Source organism: Nycticebus coucang, chromosome 12 (genome assembly GCF_027406575.1).
Source record: "Nycticebus coucang isolate mNycCou1 chromosome 12, mNycCou1.pri, whole genome shotgun sequence".
In the NCBI taxonomy this organism is placed as follows: Eukaryota; Metazoa; Chordata; class Mammalia; order Primates; family Lorisidae; genus Nycticebus; species Nycticebus coucang.
In genome coordinates, this window is record NC_069791.1 from 25,932,345 (window position 1) to 25,945,054 (window position 12,710).

Below are 12,710 nucleotides of genomic sequence, written 5' to 3' on the forward strand. Positions count from 1 at the left end.
TGGCAATGAGAACTTGCATTGTGGAGTGCGGCAGGTCATCAGAAACTACGTTACTCGCTTTTAGTACTTAAATCTTGCGCAAATAGGACCAAGAGTTATGCATATAAATGCAAGAATAGGCTGGAGTTGGAGCAGATCCAGCACCACTGAGTGAGTCGCCTTGGCAGCAATAACACTTTTTGAAGAGAACTTTAAAAAGTTAATAAAAAAGCAGAAACTATATCAAGGGTGCCTTGTTAAACATTTAGCAACTAGTTAGCCCACACTTAGCCATCAGTTGGCTATTTTTTAAAAAAACCTTTAATGGGAAAAAGCCCAAAATTTCATCAAAAAAGAGATATTATAGAATGAACCCCATATTTCTATCATGCTGATTCAACAAATCTGATATTTTGCTATAATTAATTTATCTACTATATATATACATATATATACATACATACTTTTTTTTTTTTTTTTTGACCGAGTCTCAAGCTGTCACCCTAGGTAGAGTGCCGTGGTGTCACAGCTCATAGCAACCTCAAACTCTTGGGCTTAAGCGATTCTCTTGCCTCAGCCTCCAGAGTAGCTAGGACTACAGGTGCCCACCACAATGCCCAGCTATTTTTGTTGTTGTTGTTGCAGTTGTCATTGTTGTTTTAACTGACCTGGGCCGGATTCGAACCCGCCAGCCTCAGTGTATGTGGCCAGCACCCTACCCACCTACAATAGATAGGGCTCTGCCTATTTTTTATTTTTTATTGCTAAAGTCTTTTAAAAACAAATCTCAAATATTATGGCATTTTCCCTGAATATTTGGGTAATAATCTCCGAAATATTAGGATATTTTCTTACATAACGCTAAATTAATCTGATAATAATTATTTAAAATCATTTCATATTTGGTTCATATTCAAAGTGTTCCTAGAGTCTCAAAACTATCTTTTTACACTTAGTTTGTTCAGACCAAGATCTAAACAAGTTTCACACATTGTATTTGGCTCTTACATCTTAATTCAGTTCATTTATTTATTTATTCATTTATTCATTTATTTAAGAAATGGGGTCTTGCTCTATTGCCCAGGCTGGAGTAAAGCGATGTGAGTATAGCTCACTGAAACCTTCAACTTCTGGGCCCAAGAGATCCTCCTCCATCAGCCTTCCTGGTCACTAGGACTACCAACGAATACCACCATGCCTGGCTAATTTTTTTTTATTATTTTATTTTATTTATTTCATTTTATTTATTACTTTTTAGAGACAGGAATCTGGCTATGCTGCCTAGGCTGATTTCAAATTCCTCTGAATTCTTTTTTTAATCTAAAGAGTGTTTCCTCCTCCCTGACCCCCATGTATTTTTATATCAGTGACTTGTGACTTGTTGACGAAACTGGGTCAGTTGTCAGTTGTCCTTTAGAATGCTGCCTACTCTAGATTTACCTGATTACCTCCTTCTGCAGTCCTTCTTCTCTCCCCCCCTCTCCTACTATTTTTCCTGTAAGCTGGAATTAGAGCAAAAAGCTTCATGAGATTTAGACTTTTTAATAAGATCATAATATATAATGTTTATCATTTTTAAAAGCATATATGGTTAAACAATTTTCTTTTATTTTTGATACACGACTGAGTTGTACAAAAAACTTTTATTAAAATATAATGGTGGAGGGAACCGGGAGGATGGACGGAGGGAGGGTGATTGGTGGGATTATACCTACGGTGCATCTTACAAGGGTACATGTGAAACTTAGTAAATGTAGAATATAAATGTCTTAACACAATAACTAAGAAAATTCCAGGAAGGCTATGTTAACCAGTGTGATGAAAATATGTCAAATGGTCTACAAAAACCAGTGTATGCTGCCCCATGATCACATTAATGTACACAGCTATGATTTAATAATAAAAAATATATACGTATATATAATGATATGTTTATTTTACAAAAGTAGAAAATGTAGATAAGTAAAAAGAAGAAAAAATCTGTATCATTAGCTATAACACTATTAAAATTTTGGACTTAATTATTCAAACTTTAAATCAGTGTAAAATTTAACCACTGTTAAAATTTTTGGGGTAAGTTTCTTCCCACTGTTGTGGGTATTCAAAAGTTGGTTGTTATCTTAATTTTTTTATGTAGCTATTTTCATAAAGAATATTATAATTTATGTCCCTTTTTTATTTCATATGCTATTATGTGCTTTTCTGTATTATTATGCAATAGCTAGCTAGGGTTTATTATTATAATAAAATGTATGTACCAAATGTACAAATTTTAATTGTACAATAATAGCTTTTTATAACTGCACCTACATTATGTAACCAACACACCAATCAAGATAGAGAATATTTCTATCACCCTAGAAATTCCTTTATAGCCCTTTCCAATCAAATACCCCTATAGACAATTAGTTTTGCCTGTTATACAACTTCATATAAATGAAAACAAAAACTCTGTACTGTTTTTAAGTCTAGCTGGGATTTTTTAGTGAGAAAAATTATTAGTTATGGTAATTACATGTTATTTATGATAACGTACACACTTACTTTAAGAATATGGTGAGCTAAAAATGAACTAAATCTTGCTAACTCAGAATTTTAAGTGAAGTGTATTTTGGAATGCCACTTTCTCAGATGATGTGGTGAGATTCAAAAGTAAACTTTACAGTTTGACATTTACAACCAGCTGTTACTTATAATCACCCTGAATCTGTTTGGGCTTGGCCATAAATATTCAGTAATACGATCACCAGCATAGTTAGTAGAATGAAAATGTGGTGCAACGTAAAATGTAACCGTAAATTTCTCACTGTGTCAGTGTATTAATAAAATAAACCTTGTGATAAAGAGAAAGAGGCATTAATAAAAGATGTCAACTTGAAGAGATTTCAAGACATGTAACTTGAAATAAATAGTTAATATTTATCTAAAATATTTTAGATATTGCTTGATAGTATGTGAAGATAAGTCACAAGTATATCAATAGAAAGAAAATTTAGTGAGCTGTAGGAAGGTCAGTGAAAATGAGCAAGTAGTTGAAAAGCAGAATCTTTTGAGAAAAGATGAAAGGAATTAGAAAAATAAAAACCAGTGAAGAGAAAATTTAATAATGAGAAACTGCTTCCTCTCATCCTTAAAGAATTAACATTAATGTTTGAATTGAGCTGGCTAAAATGAAGAACTTTTGCAGAGAGTACTAAGTATTATGATAGTATATTCTTTCTGAGAAGACATTAATGTTTAAATAAGAATCATAAAAGTCTTGTCTTAAGGGGGATAAATTGAGGTCCTCCATATGGCCCATTCTACTCATGATACATGTATTTACCTATATCAGCGCCAAATTCCAGCTACTGCTTGTTATATTTCAGTGCACCCCCCCCCACACACACACACACAAACACACACTCTTCAGTCCTGCCAACGGAACAAAAGTGTGCGATGTGTTTTACATCTGCTAGCCTAAGGGTTGCTATAACAACAAAATGTAAGCTATGTACTTTTTTCTACTTCTATGATGGCATCTAGTCTCTGCTTAGCTCAAAGCACTCTGAAAAATAGGACACAATACAATAAGCAAATGAGTTCCTAGGAAGAGCTTTACACAGAAAGAAAATTTTATCCAAACCTCTCTTTTATACTTCCGTTCATTTTCCTCTTTTCCACTTACAAAACACCATCTGGAAAACAGTAATAACCTCTGAGACAGAGAAGTAATGTTTAATACGTACACTAGAACAGTAACCAAAAGCCCCAGCAGCAAAACGCTTCCATTGATGTCGTCACGGGAACATGCAGTGATCTTTTAGCTCTTTGCTCAGAGGGCAGTTTTAGAGAGCCAACTGGGGTGTTAAAGTCACCTTTGACTCCCGTAGCTATTAACACCCACCTGTATCCATTGCCTGCCCTGGAATAGGTAACAGGATCCTATTAATAAGTAAATCCATCTTAGAAAAATAACTTACTGTGCTAAATCATTATTTATGCTGAATAGGAAATTTTTTTTAATATATTTGGGGGTCTTCCGGTAGATACCGGAAAACCTGCTAGACAAATTCTAACAGAGCTGTAATATTTGCATGGGAAATTATTGATTTTAAATTTTTTAAATTTTCTTTGTCATTTATTTCAAAAAATCAGAATATTTTTGCAAAGGAAATTGTCCTGGTAAATACCTGATACTCCCAAAGTATAGTGCAGAAGTTGACTTTGGTCTTCTTACCTAAGCTGAGTCATGTTACTAAATACTAAATAGATATCTGAAGTCCAGACAGGATGAAGAAGAAAGGGAAAGGAAACAGAAATGTTAAGAGTAGGGGGTGAGATGAAAGAGAGAAGGGATGAATAGAAGGAAGCAGGGTGCCTCTGATGATAGACACTACCAAAGTAAAAAATGAGGTAGAAAAAAAATTGTCAAGTATGACCAGAAAAATATTTACCAATTTTTCCCCATAAGAAGTTGACTCTAGGAGCATGGTTCCAATATGACGAGGTTAAATGCCTGCCCTAAATTTGTAAGATTAGGAGCTAACCCTCTTGCAGAGTCTTCTAGAGATGGACTTAATTAGTAACGCTTATTCACGTTGCTGATAAAATAATCTCATTAAATCTTTGCTAATAGAGCTGTGTCCTGTGTGATAATTAGTTACTGTAATGTATTCTTAATGTGATTAGTCAGACCCTTGTCCAAGAAGAAACCTGCCTTCTGCAGGAAATTGCGCTCAGTGACCTGCCTCATCTTTATGATTCATTCATCTGCATAACATTAAAGCTTATTGTGTTCTAAACAAGCATTAGAAAATCTATTTAAGTGCATGAACAATATGATATTCTAGTCCATCTAGTCTGAAGATGGAGAGAACTACTCTTTTGCTTCATCATTTGTTGCCTTTAATAATATCACATTCTCTTCTGCTTCTTTAAAGTTGTTAGGATTGGAACTCAAAAATTAATTTACAGTTCAAATCAAAAAAATCGTTAATTTATTTGTGTTTATTTTCTAAAAGACCAAAATACGCATTGCTGGATGAATGTACCAGTGCCGTCAGCATTGATGTTGAAGGAAAGATATTTCAGGCTGCAAAAGAGTCTGGGATTTCCTTACTGTCTATAACTCACAGGCCTTCTCTTTGGTAAGTGTTTCCAATGCTACTTTGTGTTGAATGGTTTTCCCTTAAGTTTCTTCAAGAATGTCTTTGCAGTAGAGCATAGGGCATTTCACTTATTTTCTACCTGTATTCCTCTTAAGTTGCACACTAGTAGTTTAGACACTCCCAACCTAACATCAAAACTTCGGTGTGTGATTTAAAAATTATCGCCACTTTCCAATAACTCTGAAAAGATGTAGGAAAATCCAGTAATTTATTTGGACTGAAAATATTTATCATAATCCTATAGTATGTATTAGGGAACAATATATATTTTATGTCATTTTTCTAGTCCTTTTTTTAAAGCATATGAAAATAAAATCTAAAGGAAAAAATTATACCACAACTTGGGCAGCACCTGTGGCTCAAAGGGAGTAGGGCGCTGGCCCCATATGCCGGAGGTGGCCGGTTCAAACCCAGCCCCAGCCGAAAAATGCAAAAAAAAAAAAAAAATTATACCACAACCTGATATTTCTCCAAATGATTAAGTAGAGAACCCACAGGGAGAAAAAAAGTTTATTTCTGTCTTAAGGAAAAATGAACTAAAACTTAGAAATAACTAAAATTTAGAAATAACATCTTATAAAACCTAATGGGACCTTTAAAAAAAATAACAATATTATTTTTACAACTCCCCTATTTTTCAATCGATTCATTGTCATAATAGTAGTTGAGCATCTATTCTGTACCAGGAATATTTTATTTAAGCCTGACAACAAGCTTACGGAATCTCAGTAAGGTAATTTTCACATATTACAGATGAAGAAACTGAGAACTAGAAAAGTGACAAAAGTAACATGTGATGATGCACTCTGTAATACTGCTCTACTTACTAAAAGGAACTCAAAATATTTCATGCATTAATCATAAAAACGTTTTTCATTCATACTACATTCCACTTTCTCAACTTTTACATTGCTATTTCATCAGTCAAAATCTTTTCTGACTTTTGACATACTAGTAATTATAATTACCTCTCATATACACTTTGGGCTCCTATTTCCCAAGGTCCTGCACAGGACCCCTTTTCTCTCAGGCTACAGCATTCCAGGACAGGCATCTGATCAGATTTCATGCCACCGCTGTCATTATGCGCATGACTTCAAACCTAGACCAGTAGCCAGCTTCACTGGAGTTATTCTTTGAAGCCCTTCTAGACTTTTCACCTTACGGAGAATGTTTGCATTAACATTTTGAGCAAACTGAGTATTTAGTTTATTCTAGGCTTTTATTATTCACAATTCCTGGACTCTGAATTTTATTTCTAGTGGGAAAATAATAATGTATTCTCAATGCTCTATTTAAACATTCAGATTTTTCAGAATTAAAAAAAAAAATCTTCTGGGTGGCTCCTGTGGCTCAAAGGAGTAGGGCACTGGCCCCATATGCCGGAGGTGCCGGGTTCAAACCCAGCCCCAGCCATAAACTGCAAAAAAAAAAAAAAAAAAATCTTCTTCTGGACTTTCTAGATTTAGTCAAGCCCGAGTTAAACTCATTGCCATAAATATGATTCCTCTGACTTTTTGCCTGGAGAAGACCAACAGGACCTGTGAATGGAATGACACAAAGCAAGGCCAGGACTCTTAATCCCTTTTAGTTTGAACCTATAATTTTCAGGTATGCTCCCCAATTCATCACAGGTTGGGACATATGAGACCTCCATTTTTCTTCTCTCTATCAGTGGATTAATTATGCTATTCTGTCATTCCTTTCCTTACTCAAGTATCCTGAAGGCATTGAAAGCATAGGCAGCCATTGTTTTCTCAACTGAAGGAAGAAACAGTTTTTTTAAGCAAATAACAAAATCTGTAATGTTATGTCTTTTAAAGGAAAAACATCTTTAATTGCAGCTACCTACAGTACATTTTTTCCCACAAAATGAAACATCATGTTAGTGATGCTTTGTGAATTAGTTTAGCCATTTTAGGTTATAGAAACTTGTCATTTTTCATTCTCCTTTGTCCCAAGGAAAATGAATTTTTATTTTCCCTGAATGGATTTCGGAAGTGAGAAAGCGTATTATATTTTCCCAATACCAACAAATGAGTAATTGTCGATTGTAAAAATTAAAGTTGATACTGGTATCTAAAGAGATAAAGAATTTCAGAAGCTTATTAAGTTATTTGATTCCTCAATAGAAAGATAACTGTGTAATTATTACTTTGCCATGCTTTATCGCATTTGTGAAAGAAGTCTGTTAATTGTTTACAGTGAGTCTCAGTTAAAATAGCAGTTTCTTTTAATTCCTTTAGGATAAACCCTGAAATATTATTTAATTTCATGCTGCAGAATGCACCTTTTAGTCTTAGGGCATGAAACACCTACAGTTTGTTCCTCCCATGTAGAAATCAAGCAATGTTGTAGGACCAGAGTGATGAGCCAAACGATCATCATACATTGAAGGTGGAACTTGCCCAAGATCTGAATGACCACATTCTAAATTAGCTCCTGCTGTGGATAAGGGTAAGGAAGTCCAAGAAAAGTTGAGAATGAAATAAACAAAATGGCTCGGCGCCCATGGCACAGTGGTTACAGCGCCAGCCACATACACTGAGGGTGGCAGGTTTGAACCTGACCCGGGCCACCTAAACAACTGCAACAAAAAAATAGCCAGGCATAGTGGTGGGCGCCTGTTAGTCCTAGTTACTTGGAAGGCTGAGGCAAGGAAATCGCTTAAGCCCAAGAGTTTGAGGTTGCTGTGAGCTGTGATGCTACAGCACTCTACCGATGGCGACATATTGAGACTGTCTCAAAAAAAAGAAAGAAAGAAACAAACAAAATGAATTTTTAGCATTATTTCTTTTACTCACCGTAGGCTCAACCTTCTTTTGTTTTTTCATTACCTTTTAGCTCTCATATTTTACTAGCAAGTTTTTTTTCCACATTTTTGCCCTTTGACATAGAAATACATTGTTTTCCATTTAATTTTTGTAGGCATGCATCTGGAGGGAGGTCAAATTTTTAGAAAGCTCAAGAATCTGATAGTACCCATATGGAAAAGATCATTAATCTCTGGTATACGTTATCAAATATGTGAACTTAAACCTCGAGGTTGACAATGATTTTATTCTTTTAGCTCTAGTTTAACCTGGTTTAGCTTCCCATGTTATAGAATGTTAAAAACATCTGATGAAAAGGAGATAGAACCCTCAATTGACAAATAAACAAAATGTGTAAGACTGTACCATAGAATATTATTTAAACCTTAAAAATAAATACGTACTGATACCTACTACAACTCCATGAAGTTTGAGTTCTTTTTTTAAAAGTTTACCTTTTTCATGATTTTCAAAAATTGTCGGATAAAATTATTTGAATTAGTAATATACAACATGATGTCTTAAAATATATATACACTGTGGAATAGTTAAATGTAGCTAATTAACAGATCCATTGTTCACACAGCTATGATTTTTTTTGTGATGAGTACACTTAACATCCACTATCTTTATAATTTTTAAGAATACAGTATGCAATAGATCATCATTCATTACAGTCCCCATGCCGTACAATGATCTCCTGAACTTATTCTTCCTAATTGTAGTTCTTTATCCTTTGACCTACATCTCCCCATCCTTGCCATCCCTCCTAACTACCCAGCTTTGGGTAACCACCATTCTACTCTCTACTTCTATAAGACTGACTTTCTTAGATTCTACATATAAGTAAGATCATTCAGTATTTGTCTTTCTCTGCCTGGCTTATTTCACTTAACATTCTCCTTGTTCATCCATGTTGGTGCAAAAGAAAGAATTTCATTCTTTTGAGGCCATACAATATTCTATTGTGTACAGGTACCACAATGTCTTTATTCGTTTATCCAGTGATGGACACCTAAGTTGATTCTGTATCTTGGCTATTGTGAATAGTGCTGCAATAAACATCAGAGTGAAGATATCTCTTTGATATATTGATTTAGTTTCCTTCATATATATATCCCAGTAGTGGGATTGCTTGATCATATGATAGTTATAATTTTAATACTTTGAGGAACTTCCTTACTGTTTCCCATAATAGTTGTACTAATTTACTGTTTCCCATAATAGTGGTACTAATTTACTGTTTCCCATAATAGTGGTACTAATTGACTGTTTCCCATAATAGTTGTACTAATTGACTGTTTCCCATAATAGTTGTACTAATTGACTGTTTCCCATAATAGTGGTACTAATTTACATTCCTACCACCAGTGTGTAAGGGTACCCTCTTCTTCACCTCCTCACCGGTGATAGCCATTCTAACAGGAGTGAGGTGATGCCTGATGGCGGTTTTTATTCGCATTTCCCTGATGATTAGTCATGATGAGCATTTTCGTAGAACCACTGGTCATTGGTATGTCTTCTTTTGAGATATGTCTATTCAGAACTTCTGCCTGCTTTGCAATCAAGTTATTGGTTTCTTGCTATTGAGTTGTTTGAGATCCTTTTATATTTTGGATATAGACCCAGTATCAGATACATAGTTTGTAAATATTTTCCTCCATTCTGTAAATATTTTCACACCATCTCCTGAAGGGGCTGTCTTTTTTCTGTTGTGTATCCTTGATACCTTTATCAAAAATAGCTGCACATGTCCGGATTTATTCCTGGGTTCTCTATTCTGTTCCATTGATCTATGTGTCTACTTTCCGTCAGTACCACGCTAATCTAGGTTATTAGAGTTTTGTATGCAATATATTTTGAAATCAGTAATGTGATGGCTTCAGCTTTCTCCTTTTTCTCAAAATTATTTTGACTACTCAGGGTCTTTTGTGGTTCCATACAAATTTTAGGATTTGTTTCTATTTTGTGAAGAATATCATTGATATTTAACTATTTTAAATTGCACGTGAACTTTATGGACACCCTATGGATTCAATTGACTCTTTGAATTGCTTTGAGTAGTATGGCCATTTAATAATATTTATTGTCTCGCTCCATGAACACAGGATACCTTTCCATTTGCATGTCTCTTCAATTTTTTCTTCAATATTTTATAGTTTTCAGTAGAGGGATCTTTCACCTACTTATTTACATTTATTCATAAGTTGGGTGGGGTTTTTTGTAGCTATTGTAAATAAGATTGTTTTCTTGATTTCTTTTTTAGGTAGTTCACTATTAATGTATATAAATGCTACTAATTTTTGTATATTGATTTTATATCCTGCAAATTTACTGAATTCTTTTAAAGATTTAATAGCTTTTTGATGGAATCTTGAGGGTTTTCCTTTCCACTTCTTCTTCTTGCCTAATTACTCAGGGTAGGACTTCTATTAGTATGTTGCATAAAAGTAGCAAAAGTGGACATCCTTACCTTGTGCCAGATATTAGAACAGATTTCAACCTTTCCCCATTCAGTGTGATGTTAGCTGTGGGTTTATCATACACGGCCTTTACTGGGATAAGGTACATTCCTTCTGTACCTAATTTGTTGAGAGTTTTTTTTTTTTTTTTTTGTTATCATGAAGGATGTAGAAGTTCTATCCTATTTTTGTGTTGCAGCCCATCTCTCTTTTTGGATCTATTAATATTTGGTTTATATTTGTGGGTGCTGCAGTATTGGGCTTATATCTATTTACGATTGTTACATTCTCTTGATGAATTGACCCCTTTATCATTATATAATGTCCTTCTTTGTTTCTTTTTACAGCTTTTGACTTAAAATCTATTTTATCTAGATATATGTATAGCATTCTGCTCTCTTTTGGTTTCTTTTTTTTTTTTTTTTTTGTGGTATTTGGCCGGGGCTGGGATTGAACCCGCCACCTCAGGCATATGGGACCGGTGCCCTACTCCTTGAGCCGCAGGCACCGCCCTCTCTTTCGGTTTCTAAAAATATTGTATTTTTTCCATCTCTTCACTTTTAGTTTATGTTGTCCTTGCAGATAAAGTGAGTCTCTTGTAGCATCATATCATTAATCCTTGTTTATTTTTTGTCCATTCAGTTATTCTGTATTCTAATTAGATAATTTAGCTTATTTAAATTAAATTGCCCCTTTATCTTTCTCTACTATCTCTTGAATTTCTTTTCTTCTTTCTCTCTCTGTTTCTCTTGAATTCCAAGAGATAATTCAAGGTAATTATTGTTAGATAAGGAATAACTACTGCCAGTTTATTAGTTGTTTTGTAATTGTTGTTTAGATCCCTTTTCTTCCTATATTACTATCTTTCTTTGTGGTTAAATGATTTTTTTCAAGTATCTATGTTTTGATGCCTTGCTTTTTTATTTTTAGTGTGTATATCATAGGTTGTTGCTTTGTGGTTACCATGAGGCCTACAAAAGAAATCTCATAGCAGGTAATTTTAAACTGATAATAACTTAATATTGATAACAAAAAACCCCAACAATACAACTTCTACACTTTGATTTTACCCCCTCTCACATTTTAAATGTCACAATTTACATATTTTCTTTCTTTTTTTTGTTTTCTGGGATTGAGTCTCATCCTAGGGCCCCAGGCTAGAATGGCATGGCCTCATAGCTCACTGCAACCTCAAACGCCTAGACTCAAGCAATCTTCTTGCCTCAGCCTCCCAAGTAGTTAGGACTATAGGCAAGTGCCACCACACCTGGCTAATTTTTCTATTTTTAGTAGAGACAGGGTCTCACTCTTGCTCAGGCTGGTCGGAAACTCCTGAGCTTAAGCAATCCACCTCCCTCAGCCTCCCAGAATGCTATGATTATAGACGTGAGCCACTGTGCCCAGCCTATATTGTGTATTTTAAGCAAATTATAATAGCTATTATTTTAATAGTTTTATCTTTTAGTCTACATATTAAAGATTTAAAAGACTTACACACCACCATTACATTATTATTCTATTTTGAATTTTACTGTGTGCTTACTTTCACCAGTATGTTTTATTCTTTCAGATTGTTTTCATGTTACTCATTAGCATCTTTTCCTTTCAAGCTTGAAGATCTAATATTAGCATTTCTTGTAAGACAGGTCTGGTGGTGATAAACTCCTTCAGCTTTTGTTTGCCTGAGGAAGTCTTTATTTGCTAGCTTTGCTAGGTAATTTACTTGGTCAGTGTGGGTTTTTTTAATTTTTTTCCTTCAGCTCTTTCAATATATCATCCCACTCTTCTGGTCTGCAAAATTTTTGCTGAAAAGTCTGCTGCTAGGCATATGGGAACTCTTTTTTTTTTCTATTAAATCATAACTGTATTTATGGGGTTCAATGTACTGATTTGATATATAATGTGAAATGCTTACATTGCACTGATTAACACATCCATCACAATTATACTTTTTTCTTAATAGTTTTGAAATGTACCATTGCATCATGCACATTAGGTGCGGTCCCCCCAAATACCCTCCCTCCTCCCATCACCCCTCCCCATTCCCCTCTGTCTACCCTTCCCTTCTACTTTCTGGCTATAGTTATGTTTTACCATTTGTATTAATGTGTAGGTGATTATATATTGATTTCACAGTAGTATTGAGTACATTGGATACCTTTTTTTCCCATTCTTTACTAAGAAGAATATGTTCCAGCCCCATCCAGGTAAACATAAAAGATGTGAATTCTCCATCTTTTTATGGCTGCATAGTGTTCCATAGTGTACATATACCACAATTTGTTAATCCATTCATGGGTCGATGG

At 34.5% G+C, this 12,710-nt stretch overlaps 1 protein-coding gene and 1 non-coding gene across 4 annotated transcripts in view; one reads left to right on the forward strand and one right to left on the reverse strand.

The window, feature by feature from the left end:
* ABCD2 (ATP binding cassette subfamily D member 2) overlaps positions 1-12,710 on the forward strand; it is a 100,701-nt gene that overhangs the window by 55,780 nt on the left and 32,211 nt on the right. For 2 of the 3 annotated variants that reach the window (XM_053557615.1, XM_053557614.1), the window contains exon 9: positions 4,983-5,108. In XM_053557615.1, the coding sequence (XP_053413590.1) occupies positions 4,983-5,108 (126 nt within the window). Of the gene's footprint in view, positions 1-4,982; positions 5,109-7,468; positions 7,548-12,710 lie in introns of those variants that run through there. The other variant, XM_053557617.1, reaches the window with a different exon arrangement.
* LOC128562945 (U7 small nuclear RNA) lies at positions 3,992-4,053 on the reverse strand. Its single transcript, XR_008373637.1, has one exon. It is a non-coding gene; the product is annotated as a U7 small nuclear RNA (small nuclear RNA).